At 42.5% G+C, this 26,558-nt stretch overlaps 1 protein-coding gene across 1 annotated transcript in view; it reads left to right on the top strand.

Moving 5' to 3' along the window:
* FAM3B (FAM3 metabolism regulating signaling molecule B) overlaps nt 1-26,558 on the top strand; it is a 54,457-nt gene that overhangs the window by 14,201 nt on the left and 13,698 nt on the right. The window contains exons 3-7 of the mRNA XM_032276832.1: nt 15,101-15,224; nt 20,702-20,760; nt 21,880-21,930; nt 23,210-23,297; nt 24,494-24,626. Of these exons, the coding sequence (XP_032132723.1) occupies nt 15,101-15,224; nt 20,702-20,760; nt 21,880-21,930; nt 23,210-23,297; nt 24,494-24,626 (455 nt within the window). The remainder of the gene's footprint in view (nt 1-15,100; nt 15,225-20,701; nt 20,761-21,879; nt 21,931-23,209; nt 23,298-24,493; nt 24,627-26,558) is intronic.

The raw sequence follows: 26,558 nt of genomic DNA, 5'->3' as shown, positions 1-26,558 counted from the left end.
GGAAATCTGTCTGAGCACCAGCTGCTCCTGCTCGGGACTCTGTCAGTGTTTCTCTAGTCCTCTTATTACTGGGGGGTTGAGGCTCACACTGGGTTCATCTGCAGTGTGAAAGACTGTGCTCACCCAGCAAGGCTCGGAGCCCTGGTTCTTACCTGTGCCCAGAGAAGCCAAGGTCTGGCTCCTTCTCATCCTGTGGGGTCCAGCTGCCTGGATCCCCCGCCTCCTTTCCTCCTGACCTCTCTGTCTTTCTTCCCCCTCCCGCATTTTCCTCTTAACCTCTGGACCAAGGATCCAGTTAAAGTTTTTATCACACTGGGCAGGGCCTCCTTGGTTTTGCACACTGATTCCCTTTTACTTCCACTTCCAACTCCAGTTGCCCACACCCCTGAGGTGTTTAGGGCTGCCTTCCTGTTTGAATATCTGACTGGAGAATGGGCTGCTGTGTTTTGTGGGCACAACCTTCAGTGTCATGTTGTAGACTCCATTCTAGTTCTTCTTTCTCCTACAGGAGCAAGGCTTGGGGGCCTGTCTTGCCATGGAGGGCTCTCCTCCAGGGCCATGCACACAGCATGCTGCCTAGGCAGGGCCTGCCCATTTCCCTCTCTGTGTACTTGGGGTCGGGCTGGGCCGGCCTCTGGCTCCTCACCTCCTGGCTGTTCTGCTGCAGGGAACATCCCTGCAGGGTGTCCTGATACACGTGGCTGACATTCTCTTTGGGATATATCTACTCAGGTGTGGAACTATCTGGCCACAGGGAATCTGGAGACATTATGCCCATGAAGCCCTTAATTTGACTGAGCCAAGCCAGAGTCTTTCCTCCCACACGTAGTGCTCCAGGCTCCCTCATCCCCACATTCGCCTGCACGCCTCAGGACCCAGCTTCCTGGATTGACCCATCCTGAGAGATGCCTCGGGCACCTCACTGTGCCAATAGGCAGCTCTCAGGTTACTAATGAGCTTGGGAACACCAAGCTGAGCCTGAGGCTGCTATTTTTTTCTGACAGGCAGGGGGAAGAATCAGGAACAGCTTAGGAGAAAAACTCGAGCTCACTAGAACCCTGGTGGGTGCACACCCAATGCAGAGTGCTGACGCCGGAGGGTCTGTGCAAGAGGTGCTGAGCCCTTCCCATGGCAGCCAGGGACCAAAGCTGCTCTGGGCAAGCTGTGACCACATGCACCTTTACAAAGCCTCTGTCCCCATGGCCCTCTTCTGTAAATCTCAAATTTGCCCCTTGCTGGCTTTTTTATTGGGTTGTTCTCTTTCCCTACTTGATTTGCAGGGAGTTTCTTATCTATATTGAGCGATTAATGCCTTCTTTGTACGTAGCACATATCATCGTCTGGAAAGATCTTCTTTGACTGGCCAAGCATGATGGCTCACGCCTGTAATCCCAGCACTTGGGGAGGCCGAGGCAGGTGGATCACTTGACGTCAGTTGTTCAAGACCAGCCTGGCCAACATGGTGAAACCCTGTCTCTACCAAAAATGCAAAAATTAGCCCAGCGTGGTGGCATGCACCTGTAGTCCCAGATACTTGTAAGGTTGAGGCAGAAGAATTGCTTGAACCCAGGAGGCAGAGGTTGTAGGGAGCTGAGATCATGCCACTGCACTCCAGCCTGGGTGACAGAGCAAGACTCTGTCTCAAAAAAGAAGATCTTCTTTGACTTTACTTTCTGCCTCTTCTTTTTGTGTGTAAGATATTCTATTCACTGCTCTACCTGTAGAATCTCGGCCAGTTTCTGGTGTTTAATAAAGTTTGTGAATGAGTAAAGGAGTGAATCTAGTTTAGAGCCATGTATACCGCACACACAGCTCACAGCCCCAGGCTATACAGGTGAGCTTCTGAGGAGAGCCACTAGAAACAGCACCTGCTGACTTTGTCTTGCTCATACTTAGATCTTAGGCAGGGTCATCACTGTCCCAGAAAGTCTTGTAAAACAGAACTAAACCAAACACATCAGCTGTGTTCAGTCAGCTGCCTATACTCTCAACCAAGATAAAATGAACCGACAACTTTTAAATGGTATAGTTGAGGTAGCACTGAAGTTCAAGTCAGGAAAACTAACATTTAATGCTAATCTTGCCAGTAACTAGCTGTTAACATCTTGGAGTTGTTCCTTATCTGTCAGTGAGGGTGTACGGCAGATGCCACCTATGGTGCCATGTCCTCTGAAATATCACTCTTCTTAGTAAAACCCAGGATTACCCTGGAAACATGTTGTGTATGATTCACTGCTAAAAGCATATGGGAGCAATGCTATTCTCATTTGGTGGCAAAGGCTTAAAGTTTACTAAAGGTGACACATTTAATAAATGGCCACCAAGCCAGGGCAGGAGGAGTTCAGCAACTTTTGACAGTGGCTTCCCTTAGCCAAATGCACACCCAGTCATTCTACCTTCACTGTACTCAGAGGCACCTAATAAATAATTAGCACTGATTAGCAGAGAAACAAACATTCTTTCATGCCTTCTGCTCTTTGGTTTTTGCAGACTGGACTTTTAATCTCCTATAGAACAATGTGGTCATTGAAATGGTCAAAGTGCTGTATGCAAACAGCCACCTTCTTTGTTTGCCTGGTCTGTATTGACAGGATCGTATTTCATGACTCAATATTTCTAGAGACTTTGCATGGATCTTGTACCCTCTAGAATAATCTTCCTCATTTATGGGAGATAAAATGAGATCATAGTTCCCAAATCAGGAAGTATTTTTAAAAGACAGATTCCTGGACCCCACTCTGGGAAATTCAAAGCTCCACAGGTCCAGGGTGGAAGCCAAGAACCGGTATTTATTTTAATTTGTTTTAAACTTGGCTTCATACAGAGCCAAATTTGATAATCCTGAAACTAAACAGTCTCTCTGGTTTCTTTTAAATCTAAGGTTCTTTGTGATTTGTATCTAAATTTCATAAAACCTCTTCTCCACCCTTCCAAGTCCTGGTCTACACATTCCGTGGTTACATCACACCTGGGGAAAGCCACCAGGAAAGTCCAAACTCGAGGCTGTGTGAGCTCCATAACTAGGATCTCGTTGGCGTTGCTACTTTCAGAGCTGGGTAAAGCAGCTATTGTGTTATAAACCAGAAGTTGCACATAAGGATGAGGAGTAAGGTGGATTTCCCTCGGCAGAAGAGTAATTTCTCAAACTGAAACTGACAGCAGAAGGCTGACCACATCCTAGGGAATTGTGTCGCTGCTGGGGGCTTTCAGTCTTAAACAAACCAATTTTTCAGGAGGCATAAAAAACAGGAAGCTAAACAGAAGGCCACCGTCCTCCCTGGCTGGGACATTGGCTTCTACGTAAACCACGGGAACTTTACCTTTTCATTGTTTGGGGGAAGGAATTTCAGGAAAAGCACTGAAGACCTCGACGTGGTTACCTGGGCAGGGTTTGGAAAGGGCTGTGTTTTCCCAGGAGATGTGTCCACTCTCCAACTCCACAACTCTACCCCGTGAGTTAGGAACACGGTCCCCTTCATTCATGCGGTGACACTTTGACCCTCTAGGAAATGGATGGAGGGCCTGGAAAGCCTGCTGAGTTTTTTTTTAATGACACATGGGTTCCCTGCCCATTCCCAGGCCCTCTGAGGAAACACAAACAAGTCACTAAAGCCACATACTCCCTGGAGGATATGAGGAACATCAAACGCCTCCCTTCTGGAAAACCCGTCTGCACATGTCCACATGAAACAGGACTCTCACTTGGAGAGTGCCGGGGGCTACAAGTCTGGAAGCTGGGGAGGAGGCCATGTTCCTGGCTGATGGGCTGCCAAGCCTCGGCGTGGGGACCTGCCCGTTCTGCTGCTGACCTCACAGGAGGAGTCCCTGGGGAGAGCATCCCCATGGGACCCCCATGATGACCCTGCTGGAGCCTCCAGCATCTGCCCTTTGGGCGAGTGTCCTGGGTCTGAGGCTGAGTGCTAGGCAGGCCTGCACAGGCCTGTGCACCCTGAGCTCCAGCCCCTGAGGCAGGAGGAAAAACAGGACAAGTCAGGCTAGAACCCAGCTCACTGTTCTCCAGCCGGGCGCTTCTCACCCAAGCTCCTCCTTTCCCTCCACCTAAGTTTAGAAGCTGCTGCCCTTGCCTGGGGAGCCTGTCATGGGATTGAGGCCAGGTCTGGTGCCCTTTCATCACTGCGAGGGCTCCCAGTGCCTGCTGGTGCCAGAGCCACAGAAAGCCGGGAAACAAGGAATGAAGATGTCAGGTGGGAGGAAGGCCCAGGTGCCTTGGGGCCCTTCAGCTTCACAGGGTGCTTTTAAAAGAAATATTTAATGCATCTAAAACTTTACCTGGAAAGCATTTACTGCTATTTTTAGAATGAAAAATGCATTTTTTTAGGTCAAAACTGTTATTCAACATGTTTGCAGGCACAGCCCTTAGCTAAATCACAAAACACGGCTTATTTTATAAATCTTGGCAGCATTTCTGGAAAGCGATACTCCTTGGCTTTATTATCCTCTCCCCCCTCGTTGGTTAAAGGTTTAACTTGGAATTTAGGTTTAGCATCTCTCTGCTTCCTATATTGCTTTTGAGGTTTACTGACCAGAGCATGTGACTTGCACAGGAGCCAGAATCATCCCAAGGTTGGTAGAGGCTGTAGAAATATGAGAACCAGATATTTACACCAGTTTAGTCGCAAAGAGACGCCACCTTATTCACCTCGTGTTCCCATTTCCATTTGTCTCAGGATATTTTTTAATTTCCCTTTTAATTTCTCTGCTGACCCATTCATTGTTCAGGCTCATGTTAAATTTCTACATATTTGTGGATTTCCTGGAACTACTCCTGTGCTTAATTTCTAGTTTCATATCATCGTGGCGGGAATCTTCTCTTTGCCTCCTCTGTGGTGTCTTTAGACCCTGTTTGCCCACTTTGAAATGGTTTGACTGGCCTTACACAAAGTAAAATGACCTTTTCAATCTTCCCTCACCACCTCTTGGCTAAGCTGCTGCCATGCTGTTGTCCTAATGACTGTACCCTTCGAGATACGGAGGTGGTCTTGTCTTTTAAGAACCATCGGGGACATGGATGTGGCATGCCCTCCACCTCTGTGAGTAAGCGTAGCATACTGGTCAGCAGGCACAGCACGTCTGTGTAGAGGCGCGAGTCCTCTTCCTACTCCGGTTGAGAGGATTCTGTATCCAGTATACTCCCTGCAGCGTCCTGATGATGGCGAGGAGACCTGGAAGTGTCCCTGAGACACAATCCCTAAGTCTCTGAGAGCAGGGCCTGGTTCAACGAGCCGTGGAGGGGTCGTGCTGGGAACAGCAGTGCCCATGGGAAAGCAAGCAGGTCTGTGCGCTGGTGAAAGGAGCTGGTCACTACCCTAAGGGGGAGTGCGGGCTCCAGGGAGGATTCCTGCGTATTCCCATTTGTGTCTTCCCTCTGAATTGAGTATCCATACACAGGGTGTCTGCAAAGTTGGGAGCCAGGACACACCTACTTTTAATCTGTTAGTTACATTTTCAAATGCTATATTCAGTGTGTTTTCAGGCAAATACCTAAATAATGGGCATAATTATTAAATTGAAAAAGAACTAAATACAGAGTGTACAAAAATCTAGAAACACTGGAAAAATAGTGTATTTATAGCACATTTTCATACGAGCAATTGGACACTTGCTTTAAAATTAGGTATCTAGAGGTTGACAAAAAAATTAAGTAAATTATTTGAAAATTTGAGTAATATAACATATAGTTTAAATATGTTTATCTAGTGCTTTCTAACTTTGCAGATGCTTTTTGCATGCATAGAAAAATCTGGAAGGAAATATACCAAACAGTAAAACAGTGAAGATTCCTGAGAGTGAAAATATGTAGGGTTTTTTTCCCCTTCTTTTCACTCATCTATTACTTTGAACATTTGTTCTGCAGAAATTAAATAAGATAAAATCCTATGGTCTTTTCTTGTTTAAAAAACTAGGATCAGTAGGAAGGAAGTTGGAAGAAGTTGGCCAGAGCTGCAGTAACACGTGTTCCGAAGGCATGGCCCATGGTCCTCAGCTGCAGTAGCAGGTGTTCAGAAGGCATGGCCTGTGGTCCTCAGCTGCAGTAACACGTGTTCAGAAGGCATGGCCCGTGGTCTTTGGCTGCTCTTGCAGGGGAGCCAAGGTTCTGTTTCTCTGAAGTTGTCTGTAACGCCAACAGTCCAGATGTTCATTCATTCATTCATTCATTCATTCAACAAACACTGACAAGCAGCTACAGGCATCACATGCCCTCTTAGTGTTGGGGATACAGTGAAGATTAAACAGAAAAAAATCCCTTCTCTCATGGAGAATTTTTTTTTTTTTTTGAGATGGAGTCTTGCTCTGTCACCCAGGCTGGAGTGCAATGGCATGATTCTGGTTCACTGCAACCTCTGCCTCCTGGGTTCAAGCAATTCTCCTCCCTCAGCCTCCCAGGTAGCTGGGATTACAGGTACCCACCACCAAGCCCAGCTAATTTTTGTATTTTTAGTAGAGACGGGGTTTTGCCATTGTTGGCCAGGCTGGCCTCAAACTCCTGACCTCAGGTCATCTGCCTGCCTTGGCCTCCCAAAGTGTTGAGATTACAAGCATGAGTCACTGCGCTTGGCTGGAAAGTGCTTTCTTTAGTGAAAAGGTGAAAGCCCTCAATTTCATAAGGAAAGAAAAAAAAATCATATGCTGAATTTGCTAATAACTTCGGTAAATAGAGTAAGATATTTTGAGAGAGACCACATTTACATAACTTTATTAGAGTATATTGTTAGTTGTTGTTAATCTTACTCTGCCTAATTTATAAATTAAACTTTTATCATAGGTATGTATGTATAGGAAAAAATATAATACAGATAGAGCATCCCAAATCTGAAAACACACAATCTGAAATGCTTCAGAATCCAAAACTTTTTGAACAGCGACATGACACTGAAAGGAAATACTCATAGGAGGGTTTCGGATTTGGGATTTTCAGATTGGGAATGTTCAAAAGTATAATGCAAACATTCCAAAATCCAAAAAATTCAAAACACTGCTGGTCCCAAGCATTTTGCATAGGGATACCCAACTTGTATATATAGAGTTCTGTACTATTTGTGGCTTCATGCATCCACTGAGGGTCTTGGAATGTACCCTTTGTGAATAACAGGAGGACCACTGTATATTGTTATTAACTATAGTCCCATGGTGTACAATAGATCTCTTGAGCTTATTCCTTCTGTCTAGCTGAAACTTTGTACATTTCAATCAACATCTTCCCAAATCCCTGAACCTCTGGCCTCTGCTAAGTACCGTCTACTCTCACCATCCTACTGTCTGCTTCTATGAGTTCAACTTGTTTAGATTCCACATGTAGGTGAGATAACCTAGTATTTGTCTTTCTGTGGGTGTCTTATTTGTCTTAACATAATGTCCTCCATGTTCATCTACATTGTCATTGTCACAAATGACAGGATTTCTTTCTCTTTTAAGGCTGAATGGTATTCTATTGTCCACTCTATTATACCACATTTTCTTTATTCATTCATTCATCAGTGGGCACGTAGTTTGATCCACATCTTGGCTATGGTGAATAATGTTGCAGTGAACCTGGGAGTGGAGATCTCTCTTTGACATGATGATTTTCTGTCCTTTGAATATACGCTCAGAAGTAAGATTGCTGGATCATATATTGTACTTTTAATTATTTGAGGACTCTCCATACTGTTTCCTATGATGGCTGTAGTAACTTACATTCCCACAATAGCATATAGGCTTTTCTTTGCGCTACATCTTCACCAACACTTGTTATTCTTCCTGTTATTAGTCATAGCCATTCTATGAGGTGTAAGCTGATATCTCATCATGCTTTTGTATTGTCCTGATGATCAGTGATAATTGAACATGTTTTCATATACATTTTAGTTATTTGTATGTCTTCTTTGGAAAAATCTTTATTCAAGTTCTTTACCCATTTTTCAATCAGGTATTTAATTTGTTCTCTTGTTATTGGTTGTTTGGGTTCTTTATATATTTTGGATATTAATCAAATGTCAGATTTACACTTTGCAAATATTCTCTCCCATTTTGTCTTTGTCTTTGTAGGTTGTGTCTTCACTCTGTTGATTGTTTCCTTCGCTGTGCTAAAGCTTTTTAGTTTGAGGTCATTCCCTTTGCCTATTTTTCCTTGTGTAGCCTGTGCCTTTAAGGGTATATTCCCCAGATCATTACCCAAATCAACATCATGGAGCTTTTCGCTTAAATTTTATCTAGTAGTTTCATAGTTTTAGGTCTTATGTATAAGTCATTAATTTATTTTGAATTGACATTTTTATGTGGTGTGAGATGAGGGTCTAATTCATTTTTCTGCATAAGGACATCCAGGTTTTCTGATACCATTTATTGAAGAGACTGTCCCTTTCTCCATCAACTTGAGTTGATGTTATGATGTTAACTGTGGGATTTTCATATGTGGTCTTTATTGTGTTAAGGAACATTCCTTTTATACCTAATCTGTTGAGAATTTTTATCATGAAAGGATTTCAGTTTTGTCAAATTCTTTTTTTGCTTCTATTTTCTGTCTAAAGTATATGACATTATCATACAGTTTTTGTCCTTCATTCCGTTGATATGGTGTGTCACATTTTTGATTTGTGTATGTTGAATCATCCTTGAATGTATCCTTCCAAGATTAGATCCCACTTGATCATGTTGATTTAGTTTGGATATTTGGCCCTGCCCAAATCTCATTCGGAATTGTAATCCCCGGTGCTAGAGGTGGAGCATGGTGGGAGGTGTTTGGATGATGCAGGTGGATCCTTCATGGCTTGGTACTGCCTTCGTGATAGTGAGTTCTTGTGAGATCTGGTCATTTAAAAGTGTCCCCCTGCCACTCTGTCTCACTTGCTCCTGCTTTCACCATGTGACATGCCTGCCCCCTTCACCTTCCACCATGATTGTAAGCTTCCTGTGGCCTCCCTAGAAGCTAAGCAGATGCCAGTACCAGGCTTTCTGTAAAGCCTGCCAGGACCATGAACCAATTAAACCTCTTTTCTTTATAAATTACCCAGTCTTAGATATTTCTTTATAGCAATGCAACAATGAAATAATGTACATGATGAATGATTGTTTTAATATCTTGGTGAATTAAATTTGCTACTATTAATATTTTGTTGAGGATTTTGGCATCTATGTTCATCCAGGATATTGACCTACACTTTTCTTTCTTGTAGTGCCCTTATCTGGTTTTGGTATCAGGATAATGCTGACCTCTTAAAGTGAGTTTGGAACATTCCCTCCTCTTCAGTTTTTTTTGGAAGAGTTTGAAATTGATTAGTATTAGTTCTTTAATTGGTTGGTAAAAATTCAGCCATGAAGCCATCTGGTCCTAGATTTTCTTTGATGGAATACTTTTTATTACTAACTTAGTCTCCTTATATGTGTTGGTCTGTTTCTTTTTTGGATGTATAATTGTTCACAATAGTCTCTTAAGATCCTTCAGTGTTTCTGTGGTATCAGCTGTAATGTCTACTCTTTCATTACTGATTTTATTTGAGTCTTTCTTTTTTTTTTTTCAGTCTAGCTAAGAGTTTGTCAATTTTATCTCTTCAAAAAACCGATTCTGTTTTTTTGACCTTTTCTATTGTTTTCTAGTCTCCATATCACATACTTCTACTATGATCTTTGTTATTTTTTCCTTCTGCTAACTTTGGGCTTAGTTTGTTCTTCATTTTCTAGTTCCTTGATGTATAACCTTAGGTTGTTTATGCAAGACCTTTTTTTTTAATGTATGCATTTATTACTATAAACTCCTCTCTTCGAACTATTTTGCTGTGTTTCTGGATTTTTTTGTCTCAAGATATTTTTTAATCTCCTTTTTAATTTCTTCTTTGATCCACCGGGTGTTCAGAAGCCAATGTTATTTGATTTCTACATATTTGTGAATTTTCCGAAATTACTTTTTGATATGGCTTGAATCTGTGTTACTACAAAATCTCATGTTGAATTATAAACTTCATTGTAGGAGTTAGGCACTGGTGAAATGTGATTGGATCATGGGAGTGGATTTCTTATGAATGGTTTAGCACCATCTTCTTGGTGCTGTTTTCATGATAATGAGTGAGTTTTTATGAGATCTGGTTGTTCAAAAATGTGTGGTGCCTCCCTCTTCTCTCTCTTGCTTCTGTTCTGGCCATGTGATATGCTTGCTATCCCTGTGGCTTCTGCCATGATTGTAAGTTTCCTGAGTCCTCTCCAGAAGCTTAGCAGATGCCAGCATGATACTTCCTGTACAGCCTGCAGAACCATGAGCCAGTTAAAACTCTTTTCTTTCTAAATTACCCAGTCTCAGATATTTCCCTATAGTAGTGCAAGAGTGGACTAATACAGAAAATTGGTACATAGGAGTGGAACATTGCTATAAGGATATATGAAAATGTGAAAGCATTGGAACTAGGTAACAGGCAGAGGTTGGAAGAGTTTGGAGGGCTCAGAAGACAAGAAGATGAGGGAACGTTTGGAACTTTCTAGAGACTAGTTGAATGGTTGTCACCAACATGGTATGATATGATATGATAATGGTATGGATAGTGAAGGCCAGGTTGACAAAGTCTCAGACGGAAATGAGGAACTTACTGGGAATTGGAGAAAAGGTCACTTTTATTATGCCTTAGCAAAGAACCTGGCTGCATTGAGCGCTTGACCTAGGGACCTGTGGAACTCTGAACTTGAGAGTGATGCTTCAGGCTATCTAATAGAAGATATGGCCTGGCTGCTTCTAGTAACTCGTAATTGTGTGCAAAGAAATGTCTTAAAGTTGGAACTTATATTTAAAGGGGGAGCAGTGAATAAAAATTTGGAAAATTTGCAGCCTGGCCATGTGGTAGAAAAGTAAAGCCTATTTTCCCTGGAGGAATTCAAGCAGGCTGCAGAAATTTGCAAAAGTAAAAAGAAACCAAGTGCTATTAGCCAAGAGAATAGGGGAAAGACCCCAAAGGCATTTCAAAGACCTTTGCAGCAGCCCCTTTCATCACAGCCCCAGAGGCCTAAGAATATAGAATGGTTTCATGGGCCAGCCCCAGGGCCCCACTAACCTGTTCAGCTTCTAGACACTATTCCCTGCATCCCAGCAGCTCTAGTTTCAGCCATGGCTCAAAGGGGCCCAGGTATAGCTCAAGCCACTGCTTCAGAGGGTGCAAGCCATAAGCCTTGGGGGCTTCCACTTGATATTAAGCCTGCAGATGCACAGAATGCAAGAGTTAATGATTGGGAGCCTCCACCTAAATTTCAGAAAATGTATATGGGAAATCCTGAGTGCTCAAGCAGAACCTGCTGAAGAGGCAGAACCTCTACTCTGACAGTGCAAAGGGGAAATGTGGGATTTGAGTCCCTGCACAGAGTCCCCACTGGAGTACTGCCTAGTGGAGCTGTGGGAAGTGGACCGCCATCCTCCAGACCCCAGAGGGGTAGATCCTGGCAGCTTGTACCCTCTGCGTGGAAAAGTCACAAAAACTTAATGCCAGCTTGTGAGAGCAGCCTTAGGGACTGAGCCTGGCAAGCCGCTGGGGTGGAGCTAGCTGCCCAAGGCCTTGAGAGTCCACCCCTCACACCAGTGTACCCTGGATGTGAGACATGGAGTCGAAGGAAATTTATTTTGGAGCTTTAAGATTTGCTGGGTTTTGGACTTGTGTGGGGCCTATAGTCTTTCTTCTGGCTGATTTTTTTTCCTTTTGGGATGAGAATATTTACCCAATGCTTGTATCCCCATTGTATCCTGGAAGCAAATAACTTGTTTGTGATTTTACGGGCTTGTAGGTGGAAGATGTTTGTCTTGTCTCAGATGAGACTTGGGACTTTGGACTTTTGAGTGAATGCTGGAATGATTTTGGACTCTGGGGGACTATTGGGAAGGCATGATTGTATTTTACAATGTGAGAAGGATAAAATATTTGGGGGACCAGGGGCAAAATGATGTGATTTGGATTTGTATCCCCAAAAAATCCCATATCAAATTTTAATCCCCATTGTTGGAGGTGGAGCGTGGTGGGAGGTGATTGGATCATGGGAGTGGATTTCTCATGAATGGTTTATCACCATCCTCTTGATGCAGTGCTCATGATAGTGAGTTCTCATGAGGCCTGGTTGTTTAAAAATGTGTGACACCTCCTCTCACTCTCACTCTCTTTTGCTCCTGCTCTGGCCATGAACCCCCTTTGCCTTTCACCGTGATTGTAAGTTTCCTGATGCCTCCCCAGAAGCTAAGTAGATGCTAGTACCATGCTTCCTGTACAGCTTGCAGAACAATGAGCCAATTAAATCTCTTTTATTTATAAATTACTCAGTCTCAAGTATTTCTTTATAGCAATGGAATAATGGCCTAATATACTCCTATTATTAATCTCTAGTTTCATACCATGGTAGTAGGAAAAGATATTTGATGCAATTTCCGTCCTCTTACCTTTATTAAGTTTTGTTTTGTGGCCTAAAATAGCGAGCTAAGCCTGTCCTGGAAGACATTCCATGTGTGCTTGAGAAGAATGGATATCCCGTTGCCGCTGGATGGAAGGCTCTGTATATGTCTATTAGGTCCATTTGGTGTAAACTGAAATTCAAGTCTCCTATGCCTTCTATGCTGAGTGTTGATATCCTAACAGTATTTGTATGTTGAAACCTCATTACTAATCTGATAGTATTAAGACGTAGAACTTTGTGGAAATTAAGACATGAAGACTTATGAATGGGATTAGATCCCCTATGAATGGTATTAGCACCCTTATAAAAGAGATTGAAGGGTGAATGTTTGCCCCTTTCCACCATGTCAGGACACAGCACCAAGGTGCAATCTATAAGAATGGGCCCCTATCAGACACTGCATCTACTGGCACCTGACCTGAGATTTCCCAGCCTCTAGGAGTTTAAGAAATAGGTGGCTCACAATTGTAATTACAGCACTTTGGGAGGCTGAGGTGGGTAGATCACCTGAGGTTAGGAGTTCAAGACCAGCCTGGTCAACATGGTGAAACCCCATCTCTACTAAAAATATAAAAATTAGCCAGGCATGGCGGTGCATGCCTTTAGTCCCAGCTACTTGGGAGATTGAAGCAGGAGAATCTCTTGAACCTGGGAGGTGGAGGTTGCAGTGAGCTGAGATCACACCACTACACTCCAGTTGGGTGATAGAGTGAGACTTCGAAGAAGGAGGTGGAGGAGGAGGAGGAGAAGAAGAAGAAGAAGAAGAAGTTATTGAAGTTGTTTAAGAAATAAATTTGTGTGATTTACAAATTATCCAGCCTAAGGTAGTTTTTAAAAACAGCCTAAATAGAGTAAGACAAAATTTAATTTTTAAAAAATGATCTGCCTGACTGATCTGTTCAACATTGAAAATGGGGTATTGGCATTCGCTACTATTATTGTATTACAGTTTATTCCTGCCCTCTTAATTTTTGCTTTATGTATTTAGGTTCTCTGATGTTGGGTGCATATATATTTATAATTGTTATGTCTTCTTGATGAACTATTCCTTTATTATCATGTAATTATCATCTTTGTCTCTGTAAAAGTTTGACTTAAAGTCTATTTAAACTGATATAAATATAGCCGTCCTTGCTCTCTTTTGGTTTCCATTTGCATGGAACATTTTTTTCCATCCATTTACTTTCAATCTATATGGTTTTTTGAAAGGTAAATGCGTCTCCTATAGGCAACATATAGTTGGGTCTTGTTTTATGTGTTTTGTTTTTAAATCCATCTATCTAATCCATGTCTTTTGATTAGGGAATTTATTTCATTTACATTTATGGTAATTATTGATACACAAGGCTTTACTGCTTCCATTTTGTTAATTATTTTCTGGTTGTCTTGTAGATCCTTTGTTCCTTTCTTCCTGTCTTGCTGTCTTTGTCTGTGATTATATGATTGTCTATAGTGGTATGCTTTGATTCTTTACTTGTGATGTTTATGTATAATCTACCATTTTGCTGACTATACTTCTTAGCTTAAGGTGCTAAGAGTACTATAGTTCATAAAATAGAGAGCCAAGTTTCTACTCAGACCTAAGGTGAGAGAATGCTTTCTGAATTCCTTTCCGTAGACTTAGGATTTAAATCTGAATTGAGCACGGCCCTGTGGGTTCTGTGGGTAATGATAGACAACTACTCTGGGATCTGAGTAGGGATCAGTAGTGATGCAGTGAAAGAGGTCGGGGGGATGTGGGCAGATGGGAGCCTCAGGGGTGTGCAGGGCCAGGTGGCTCCTCACATTCCAGCCTCAATCCTCCCAAATTGCTGACCCCTGTGAAATAAGGATGCTGATGCTAGGAGAGACATCTCCAGGGTCTGACATCATAGCATCCTGGGCTGAAAGCTCAGTTTCTCACACAAGTGAAAGGACAGTGGGTCAACTGTGGTGGTCATGTGTATGTGATATAGAGTGTATGTGTTTGTGTGTGGTGTGTTGTGTGTATGAGTGTATGTGTGGGAGTGGTGTGTGTGTGTACATGTGTGATGTGTGTGTCTATATGGTATGGTGTGCATATATGTGAGCACATGATATATGTGTGAGGTGTGCAGCATGTATGATGTGTGTGAATGTGTGCTGTGTATGGTGTGTGTGTGTGTGTGTGTGTGAGATACATCATGTGGTGTATGTGTCTGCATGTGTGGTGTGGGTGTCAGTGTGTTGAGTATGTGGCGTGTGTATATGTATGGTGTGTGTGTTTATGGTGTATGTGGCATGTTGTGTGATGTGTATGTATGGTGTCAAAGGCTGTGTAGATGCAGAAGCTTTATAGATGCTCCACAGAGGGCTCTCTTTGCTCATCAGCACTCTTAGACCCCTGTAATCTTTCTTTTATTGTAATGTAAATTACATTGCCCACCAAGAATGTCATAATGGGCTGCCATAGGCAGTGATTCCCAGCCCTTTTAAAATTGTTACGCCTACTCAATGTTTGTTTATTTGTCACTTTAAAATAGAATCAGATTAAGTTAGCTTTGTGTCTTTAGGGGAATTTCCAGTGAAGTTTAGAAATCCTACCTGTCATGTTTTCCCACCGCAGCTTGGAGTTTCTGGTATGAAGTGCTGGTGCTCTCCGCCAAGCAGCAGGTGCATCCGTAAATCACTATGGGATGTTAACAGTTATATTCTTTCTTATTCATTACAGCCCCAGCCCCCAAAAGACAAAAATGTGACCACTGGACTCCCTGCCCATCTGACACCTATGCCTACCGGTTACTCAGTGGAGGTGGCAAAAACAACTACGCCAAAATCTGCTTTGAGGACAACCTGTAAGTGCCAGTGTTGAGAAGGAAAACAAAGCTATTCATTCCCCGAGGCTGACCAAGCAGCAGTTCTGCCTACAGGAGAGAACCATATATATGTCCTTGGTCTCAGGCAAAAGACTGAGAGCATCCAAATGGAAATGAGAAAGCTCCACTGTATTCATCAGGGAAGGAGCTGATTGTCTCTAATGGCTGTATGTGTCCTGTGTTGAATGGTTTTACAGTTCATTTGACTGCAGTTATACTTAGGATTTAAATCTGAACTGAGCACAGCCCTGTGGGTTCTCTGGGTGATGATAGACAACTGCTCTGTGATCTGAGTAGGGATTAGTAGTGATGCAGTGAAAAGTGTGGGGGACGTGAGTGTATGGGAGCCTGAAGGGTGTACAGGGCCAGGTGGGCTCTGGACAGTTCAAAGTTAGACTACTTTACTCTGAATATGTGCCAAAGCCCTTCAAAGTCATGGGAACATGAAAATTCAGCTGATAGTTTGTTAGTTTTGTTTTATGATCCTCACCCTCCTCGATCAAAGCAGATGTTGTTCCTCTTTGCAGTCCACACCTCATACTTTTTCAATATTTGGGGAAAATCCATAGGATTGATATTATTTCTTCTTTAAATATTTGGTGTGATTTCCCAGCAAAGCCATTCTAGCTTGGAGGGGTTCATTTTGAGGTTTTTAACTGCAAATAAGTGTAGCACTACTTACCTGCTTCTCCTTGAGTGACCCCGTTGTGTTTTAGTGCTTCCTTGATTTACAGTGCAGCTAAGTCAGCAGAGCCTTTCTCGGTTCCGACTGAAATTGGCCATTTCTCTAAAGAGACAGTTCTTTAATGGGACGTGGTAATTGGAAACAGATCTAGACACTCATGGCCCCTGGATAGTGTTCCTCCTAAGCACTTTTAGTGGACAGAACCAAGCAATGCCTTTGTTTCTGAATCACAAATTTACATTATTGTTTACAATTCAAATTCAGCAATGCAGGAGTCTCACCCCCTTAAGTTTTTTGATTTTGCATTTTAACTCTTCTCTTACACTGAAAATCTTGGTTCCTAGTACTGTTAACCTTTGCCTTCAAATTACAATACCAGTACTACTAACAATACAATTACTAAGTGAAGTTTTAAAATGTTGTTTGCTGTTTCTTTTAGATTTAAAAATATTTTATTAAGGATATAAAGAGTCAGATATCTGTATTAATCAAAGTTCTCCAGAGAGACAGAGCCATTGGCGGTGGGAGGTAGGAAGAGAAAGGAAAGAGTGGATTTATTTATTAGGGAAATGGGCTCATCCAATTATGGAGGCCAAGAAGTCCCATGCAAGCTGGTGACCCTGGGATGCTGGTAACATCAAGTATTAAAGCCTCAGAACCAGAGAGGCAGGTGGTGTAATTCTCAGTTTGAGAATCAATAGGAGATGAGGGGTCTCCTGGTGTCAGTCGTGGAGTCCAAAGGCTGGAGAGCCTGGAGTTCTCATGTCCACGGTAGGAGAAGTAGAAGGGTGTCCCAGCTCCAGCAGAAAGAGAGAGAGAGGCAAAAGGGGACTGAAGTTGTCCTTTTCTAAGGAACTCACCCACTCCTGTGATAATGGCATTAATCCATTCATGTGGGGAGAGCCCTCATTGCCTGATCACCTCCTAAAGGTCCTACCTCTTAATACTGTTGCAATAGCAATTGAATTTCCACATGAGCTTGAGAGGTGACATTCAATTCATAGCAATGACCAAAGTCATATGAAATAATTATTTCCCCTGTAGTTATGTTACAGTTGGATTAATTTCCATTTGCTTTTAATTCTAGGTTTGTCTGCTTTTCTTTGGGTTTCATTTAATTTTTGAATATATATTTATGTGGTTCAGAAATCAACATTATGTTTGAATATTATATGTCCCAAAAAGGAGGCTCAGAGAAATCTGCCCTGTATTCTCTGCTTTTTCTCCCATTCCTGTTCCCATCTCGATTTTTTAATTAGTTTTTTTGTTTATTCTTCCAGTATTTTTTAATGGCAAAAATAAGCTATATCTATAATTAATACATACATACTTTGGAGTATATTTTTATATACATATATATGCATGTATACATGTGAATATATGTATATGTGTGTATGAATATGTGTGCGTACGTGTATACATACATATATGCACATATGTACACATACATATATATGCTTTCTTACTTAAAAGGTGGTAAACTCTAAACACGGTTTTGCCCTTGGCTTTCTTCGCTTAATGGTTAATAGAGATTACTCCATATCAATACATAAGGCTTTTCCTCATTTCCTTTATTGATACATGGTATTCCATAGCATGGATGTGTCATACTTTATTGAACTAGTTCTGCATTGACAGGCATTTCTGATGTTTGATATCTTTTGGTATTACCAATAATGCTGCAGTGAACAACCCTATGGATATATCATTTTGTAATTAATTATGATAAAGTGAACACTTGTGTAGCCAACATTCTGGCTAAGAAATAGACTATCTCTAGCACTCCATAAGCCCTCTGTGTGCCCCTTCCCATGCAGCTTCCTCTTTCCTTCCTGCCCAATGCCCTGGATTTTAGCTTTGATGGTGATCATTTCCTTGCTTTTCTTGGTAGTTTTACTGCCCAAGCATGCTTTGCAAAATACTGTTATTTAATTAAACACTTGTTTAATTTTGTCTGTTTTGGACTTTGTATAAACAGAACCATAAACCAAATACTCTTTTGTGTCTGACATTTTTGCTTAACGTTGTATGTGTGAGATTTATTCTTGATGTTGGATATAGCTATTGTTCTTAGATGTTCGTTGCTGTGTCACGTCGCATTGCACGAATATGCTACAGTTTATCCATTCTGTTGTTGAATGACATCTGGGTCATTCCCAGTTTGGGGTTATTAGGACCAGTGCTGTTTATATCTCTGGTGCACATGTGCATACATTTCTATTGAGTTTTTTTTTTTTAAAGAGGGGTTCTCACAACCAGCCTCAAATTCGGTGACACTCTAGAAAAACTTCTAAGATCCAATGACAGGTTATACTTATAGGTGAGGTATATGACAGCAAAAGATGTAGAGGAAATGCTGCTACGTGGTCTGCTCATGGTGAATTCTTCCAGTTTATGTTTCTCTGAAATATCTTTATTTCATCTTCATTCCTGCAAAATACATTTGCAGGCTATGTTGGCCATTATTTTCTTTCAGCACGTTCAAGATACTATTCCACTGTCTTCTAGGTTCTATTTTTTTTCTTTTGAGAAGTCAGCTCACAGTCTAATTGTTGCTACTGGGAAAGTAACTGCCTATTCCCCCCACCCCCATCTCCTTTGCGATTCCTTGTCTTTGATTTTTCAGCATTTGTATCCTGATGTGTCTTTTGTTGTTTTATCTTCTTTGGAGTTTTTTGAGTTTCTTAAATATGTAGATATTGAAGTCCTTCATCAAATGTAACAAATTCTCTGCTCTTGTATCTTTTGCCCCATTCACTTTCTCCTCTTCCTCTGAGATTCTTTATGAAAACATATGTTAGATCTTATCACTACTATATTCTCTGTAGCCTACAGTCTATTTTGTATTTTCCATCTGTTTGTCTCTGCTCTTTATTGTGGACAGAGCTGTTTTCCATTCACTAATTCTCTCTTCCACTGTACCTAATCTACTGTTAAACATATCCAATGACTAGTGATTTTAGGTTACTATATTATCTTAGTTTTAGAACTTTATTCTGGTTCTTTTTTATATTAGCATGTCAGCTTTGGTACTTTTCAGTTGTGAAAATTTTAATCTTAACAACCATGTTCTGGAATACATTACAGTTACAGTCTGAGTTGAATACCTCTAGCATGTGTAGGGCCTGTGAGTCTGCCACTGTTACCTGCTGTTTTCTGCCGGTTCCGTTGGCTCTTGCGTGCACTGGCCTCCCTCACGTGTTAGGTTTCATTTGATCCTGCACCTGTTTTTTTAAAAAAATTGAGGCCTGGGATGATATCTTCTTCTGAGGAATTTTCTTTGCTTCTCCCAGAGACCTGGAACCTTCAGCAGAACTGGATGGCCTGAATAAATGTTAAAGATTTTCTGGGCCACCTAGTTGACTAAAAACTAGGCTGAAGTTTATGCAAGCTCTGATTTATTTCTGGTTTCCTCTCGCTTTCAGGATGACCCTCTGTGACCCCCGCCCAAATAAGATGTGGGAGATTCAACATGGCCCTAACCCTAGCTTCCAGCTTCTGTTCCCCTGGCTCACGTGGTTGTCAGAAGCGCTGTTCCCTTCCTTACATACTTTTTCTGGAATCAGAAAATTGTCCTTGGTTAAAAGTAGCTTTAAATGCTGGACTTACCACCCTGAAATTTAGTCTTCTCCTAGGTCTCGGCTTGGGAAATTCTTGACTATCTTATTTTGTTTCTACTCTGTACAAGCAGATCTTTGACAACAACAGCAGCTACAAAACTTGCCTCATGTTTTCTGCTTTTCTCTATGAGGGAATAGGTTCAGATGAACAGAGATTTCTTTCTGCTTCTTTTCAAGTTCTTATGGAATATTCTCTAAAACTGTCAAAAAGCACTAAGCTTAGAAAACTCATGGGGGAGTTAGGTTAAAGTTGTCAAAAGCAGAATATTAAAGTTCCATATTTGCTATTCCAAAGCATGGAAAAAGGAAGAAGACTCCCAGATTCTTTTCATAAAGCTAACATGTCATTGATTCTAAAACTTGACCAAGCGAACACGCACACACACCATTTCTGTGATCTTCAGTCATAATGACCATCTCCAGGAAAGTCATTTCCTCTCTCTTGTTTTAGGACACAATCCTCTGAATTTGACATTTCATGTTCTCTAATTTAAAGGTTAAAAATTAAGTGTCATAGCTGGGTGCGGTGGCTCATGTCTGTAATCCCAGCACTTTGGGAGGCTGAGGCAGGCAGATTGCCTGAGCCCAAGAGTTCAAGACCAGCCTGAGCAGCATGCCAAAATTCTGTCTCTCCGAAAAATTTTTAAAAATTAGCCAGGTGTTGTGGCGCACACTTGTAGTTCCAGCTGCTTGGGAGGCTATTGTGGGAGGATTGCTTGAGCCTGGGAGGCGGAGGTTGCAGTGAGCAAAGATTGCAACACTGCACTCCAGCCTGGGTGACAGAGCGAGACCCTGTCTCAATGAATAAATAAATAATAAATTAAAAATAAAGTATATCAGTGAAGAGCCTCAGCTAAATTAATGTTAGTTTATCTTCCCCCAGCCATCTGTCTAAATTTTAAGATTGAATGCAGTGTCCAGGTCCCCTGAGATTCCAAGTGCCCCAAGGGACTGAGTCTGTAGACACTGGGAATAGATGTGTGTGTGGGCATGGGGGTGGCGTTCTCGGGAGCTGCACCAAGGCCAGTGCGGAACTTCAGGGAAATGGCGGGGACAGCAGATGAGCCTGACATTTGGCCAGGCGGAGACTTCGTGGAGCAGGGAGAGCTGCGGCCTTCTTGGTACTTGACTAACGCTTAGTTATATTTCAGGCTCATGGGAGGAAAGCTGGGGAACGTCGCCAGAGGAATAAACATTGCCATTGTCAACTGTAAGTTACTTAAGGTTTTCTTTAAACTTCTCTAAAAGCTCTCTGGTCAGATTTTCAAAGACAGCTTGGATTTTCAAGATTTTTGCACGTGGTTTAGTCTGGCTTTATATTTTAATGCATTTTAAGATTATATATTCAATTATTTTTACAAGTCTCACTTCACAGATTATTTATGGTTCTAACAACAAATAAACAACTGAAAACTAAATATAGACTAAAATACAGAGGGATAGGCCACAGGCAGGGTTAAAACTAGAAGAGCCGCCAAGGGGGTACAGCCCGTGGTCCTAGACTGAGCTTCATTTGCCCCGAGTCCCAGAGTCTCCTCAGGGGCTGATGCCCCAGGGCAGCTCATAATTCTGTGTGATAAAAGCCATAGCAGCCTCATGGGGAACAAAACTTGGCCCTCTTCTTAGGCCCTGAATAAAGCTCTGTCACAGTTGCCATTGAGGGGCCCAGATAAGAAGGAAAGGGTTTCCTACAACGTCCCTTGGAGTGAGTGGACAGCATATCCCGGGATGCCAGGGCTGTGGAAGTGGAGATCAAATGCTCCTAGTCTGACAGCCCTGAAGGAGACTGGAAAGTAGGAAGTGAATGGGCTGAGGGGGCTCTGGTGTTTCTGTGAGATGTGGCAGGTGGGCCTGGCTCAGGGGCTCTGGTGTTTCTGTGGAAAGAGGCGGGTGGGCCTGGGTGGGGGAGATCTGATGTTTCTGTGGAAGGAGGGGGGTGAACCTGGCTGAGGGGGGTCTGCTGTTTCTGTGGGATGAGGTGGGTATGCCTTGGTGAGGGGGCTCTGGTGTTTCTGTGGGAAGAAGGCCTGGGTGAAGAGTCTCGTATTTCTGTGGGACCAGGTGGGTGGGGGAGGTGTTAGCGTTCCATCAGGTGTAACCCAAAGCAGACTGCAAGAACGTTCTGGCACAGCTTCCAGCACTTTCCTCTGACCTGGTTTTGGGGACTCTCCTCAAGGGGCCAGCCCTGTCTCTGCAGGCTGGGTCATCACATGAATGGTGCTTCCTGGAGATAGACAGGGAAGAAATATGTCCTTCCCCCGGCCCTGGTGCCACAAGTGTGCCTGGTTCTGTGAATTTTCTTTTAAAATTCTACTTATTTTATTTTCAGACGTAACTGGGAATGTGACAGCAACAAGATGTTTTGATATGTATGAAGGCGGTAAGAAAAGTTTTTCTGTTAAAATTCAAATGAATTTGAAACATAAAATTAAGATTAAAAAGCACAATGATAAAATGCCAACCATTTTTTTTAATTTTGTCTACTAGAAAATTGCCAGCAGCTCCCCTGAGTAATCCAGAGTGGTCTTATATAGATCCTCCTAAGCTCTAATTGAATTCATAGACCATTTGAAGGCATCATCCAGAAATGTCTTCTTCTATTACAGTTTTCCTCAGTTTTTCTCTTTTTAGCCTTCATGATATAATAAGAAAGAGAAAAAGCCTTTTTAAAGAAATGCCAAATACATTATATGTAAAATAAGGCCGCCAGCATCCCGCCCTAAATATCATCATTCTTTAAAAGCTCTCACAATTACTTCTGGTGACTCAGGGTGCTCTGCTGGGCCGAGGGCAAGCATTTCTGGAACCCACGGGTCCCCAGTCTTTCTCAGTGGTCTCTCCTTTCTGGGCACTGAATCTTGACTACAGTAGTTGGTCAGGATATACTATCCTCTCTTATTTTTATTTGTACTGAGAGTTTCAAAAACAAGATTTTTTAAAGATAGTGAAGACGAGGAATAGAAAATGCCTGTATCCACTGAATGAGAAGGACGCAGTTGTACTCTGCAGCTAACCTAAGCAGAGTTGTAAATAGTGAGCCACCTTGGTGAGTAACAGGGTTTGAGCTTTATTTATAAGGCATAGGTGAGTCTCTTAGCACAGACCTGCCCTTAGTCCACAACTCTCGTGTTTAAGTTCTATGGAAGTTTCCCTCCTGCACACATCGGTGTGATTGCAACATCACTCTGCTCAACAGTCACGGTGTGGATGTGGCTCTTTGTGAGTTAACGCAGAGAACACTCCACCTGTTCCGCACAGGCTGCTGCTTGTTGAGAGTTCGGTTAATAGAATCTTTATGATCTAATTTCTGAGGAGGTTTTTGTTTTCCCCACCAGGGGCTCCACTTCTCTTGTTTGTTGGTCATAACAACTCCTTATCTTGACCCCCTTTCACCACCGCCCTGAATACCTATTGCAAGTGTTCCGCATAGCTCTATTCCTTCTACGCTGTGCCACTCACCCCAGATAGTCCCCGTGGTACCCCTGTGAATGTTTACACATCCAGTGCTCAACCCTAGTACGCCATCTGCAAGGTTGAGCAGCAAGTGCTAGAAGCCCAAGGATTCAGAGTGGACACAGAAGGCAGGTGCAGGAGGAGGCCCAGAGCCCAAGGTTCAGTGAACAGCAAAGACACTATAATTGACTTGCATTGCCCAACAGATAACTCCGGACCGATGACAAAGTTTATTCAGAGTGCTCCTCCAAAATCCCTGCTCTTCATGGTGACATATGACGATGGAAGCACAAGGTGAGTGGGTGTGGATTTGTCACATCAGTGGGCAAGAGAAGCCAGCTGAGGCAGGGAATGCCAGGGTCCCTCAGTGACATCCTCTGGGGATAACCAGAAAGTCCAGAAGCAAAGTACTTCCCTAAGGAAAAAGAATAAAAATCATGACAAAATAGATTTCATTTCTTTAAAAAATAAAATCACTAACCAGTGGAGCACAGAAGTACTAGAATCTAAATCAAAGGAGTATTTCCAGGAATCAAGGCAAAGCCACTGCTGACCATAATTAGGACAGAAAAACTAACCTCTGGGCAGAAATCCGAAACCCAGGGTGGCATGTGAAAGGAAATGGAAATAATTTCCCTATAGAAAGAGGAAGATAATAAAGAAATACACACATACACATCCAATACTGTGCTAGAGGTGGGTGTAGCTCAGTGCTTCTCAGAGTGTGTCCTACTAAGTAAACTTGTGTCTTTGCTGCAGAGTTTCTAAGAACCTTCAAAGTGCTTGTTGGTGTTGTGAATTTCCCAGATAGGGCCGCTGACCACGACATTTCCCAAATTTCTCTGACCTCAGGTTCCTTTCTTTATGGAGCATCTTACCAAACTGAGGTTCCTTGGAACATACTTTGAAAAACTCTGAAGTAACTCACTCAGAACAACCCAACTTACTTGTTTTCTTTCCTCTCTACCCTCGTGTCACTTCCTCTAAATCTTGCTGTTTGCACCGGCAGTACTGTTTGACATTTCTTTCTCCTTTATGAGGCTGACTTTTCTGGTTATGAAAAGGAGGCGGTTTTGACATTTGTCTTTGTCTTTCAGCAACTTCTCTCCACCTTATTCCGTGGTCAGTGAACAAGGGGCAGAGCAATAGCCGGAAATTGTGTTGGCTGAGTGTGAGCCTGTGATTCAACCCAAAGCACAAGGGCTTTCCAGAATTGAAAAGTAGAATTCCGTCCCCAAAATTGAGGTCTGAAGTGGCTCTGGATGTCCTGTGCTTAACTAGAAATGTGACATCTTCAACAAGCCTGTGTGCCTCTTGGCTGCCACTGTGTGTCATGCACTGCAGCAGGAGATACATGTGTTTAGAAACCTCTGTCCAAGGACGCACAGCGTAACACACCCAGAGCAGAGCTCCCCTCCCGTCCACGGCTCCCTGAAATGTTCACAAACATCTCCCCGAGATGTTCATATGCTTTCCCCTTTGTCCTGCAGACTGAAGGATGATGCCAAGAATACCATAGAAGCACTTGGAAGTAAAGAAATCAGGAACATGAAATTCAGGTCTAGCTGGGTATTTCTCGCAGCAAAAGGCTTTGAACTCCCTTCACAAATTCAGAGAGAAAAGGTGAGTGGTTTTTAAATGTCCCTTCCCACCAATGGTGTGTATAGTAAGTGATAGTGAGTGCTGTGACTTGAAAATGTTCCTGATGGGTTATAAATCCCTGTCTTTAAACATAAGAGTTTTGTCGGTGACTGGCAAGATGGCTGAATAGAAACAGCTCTGGTCTGCAGCTCCCAGTGAGATCAATGCAGAAGGCGGGTGATTTCTGCATTTCCAACTGAAGTACCCAACTCATCTCACTGGGACTGGTTGGACAGTGGGTACAGTCCATGGAGGGTGAGCTGAAGCAGGGTGTGGCATTGCCTTACCCAGAAAGCAAAGGTCGGGGAACTCCCTCCCCTAGCCAAGGCAAGATGTGAGGGACTGAGCCACGAGTAATGGTGCACTCTGGCCCAAATACTATGCTTTTCCACAGTCTTTGGCACGCACAGACCAGGAGATTCCCTCAGGTGTCTATGCCACCAGCGCCCTGGGTTTCATACACACACACACACACACACACACACACACACACACACATGAATATATAATTGCATTTTAGGTTCTGGGGTACATGTAAAGAACATGCAGGATTGTTGCATAGGTATATACATGGCAATGGGTTTGCTGCCTCATTCCCCATCACCTATATCTGGCATTTCTCCCCACGTTACCCCTCCCCAACTCCCCACCCTTCCCTGTCCCTCCCTTAGTCCCACCTGACAGACCTCGGTATGTGATGCTCCCCTCCCTGTGTCCATGTGTTCTCATTGTTCAACACCCACCTTTGAGTGAGAACATGCAGTGTTTGATTTTCTGTTCTTGTGTCAGTTTGCTGAGAATGATGGTTTCCAGGTTCATCCATGTCCCTACGAAGGACGTGAACTAATCATTTTTTATGGCTGCATAGTATTCCATGGTGTATATGTGCCACATTTTCCCTGCCCAGTCTATCATCAATGGGCATGTGGGTTGGTTCCAAGTCTTTGCTGTCGTAAACAGTTCTGCAGTGAACATATGTGTGCTTGTGTCCTTATAATAGAAGAATTTATAATCCTTTGGATATATACTCAGTAATAGGATTGCTGGGTCAAATTGAATTTCTATTTCTAGGTCTTGGAGGAATTGCCACGCTGTCTTCCACAATAATTGAACTAATTTACACTCCCATCAACAGTGTAAAAGTGTTCCTATTTCTCCACATCCTCTCCAGCATCTGTTATCTCCAGATATTTTAATGATCACCATTCTAATTGGCGTGAGATGGTATCTCAATGTAGTTTTGATTTGCATTTCTCTAATGATCAGTGATGATGAGCATTTTTTCATATGTTTTTTGGCCTCATATATGTCTTCTTTTGAAAAGTGTCTGTTCATATATGTCTTTTGCCCACGTTTGATGGGTTGGTTGGTTTGTTTTTTTTCTTGTAAATCTGTTTTAGTTCTTTGTAGATTTTGGGTATAAGTCCTTTGTCAAATGGGTAGATTGCAAAAATGTTTTCCCATTCTGTTGGTTGCTGGTTCACTCTAATGATTGTTTCTTTTGCTGTGCGGAAGCTCTGTAGTTTAATTAGATCCCATTTGTCTATTTTGGCTTTTGTTGCCAATGCTTTTGGTGTTTTAGTCATGAAGTCCTTGCCTAGGCCTATGTCCTGAATGGTTTTGCCTAGATTTTCTTCTAAGGTTTTTATGGTGTTAGGTCTTATGTTTAACTCTTTAATCCAGCTGGAGTTAATTTTAATGTAAGGTGTCAGGAAGGGGTCCGTTTCTGTTTTCTGTACATGGCTAGCCAGTTTTCCCAACACCATTTATTAAACAGGGAATCCTTTCCCCATTGCTTTCGTCAGGTTTGTCAAAGATCAGAGAGTTGTAGATGTGTGGTGTCGCCTCCAAGGCCTCTGTTCTGTTCCATTGGTCTATGTCTCTGTTTTGGTACCAGTACCATGCTGTTTTGAA

The sequence above is a fragment of the Sapajus apella genome, unplaced genomic scaffold (assembly GCF_009761245.1).
Source record: "Sapajus apella isolate SASKATOON/1434 unplaced genomic scaffold, GSC_monkey_1.0 scaffold8, whole genome shotgun sequence".
In the NCBI taxonomy this organism is placed as follows: domain Eukaryota; kingdom Metazoa; phylum Chordata; class Mammalia; order Primates; family Cebidae; genus Sapajus; species Sapajus apella.
The sequence above is the reverse complement of the archived record's forward strand: the minus strand, read 5'-3'. Positions and strand labels throughout refer to the sequence as shown.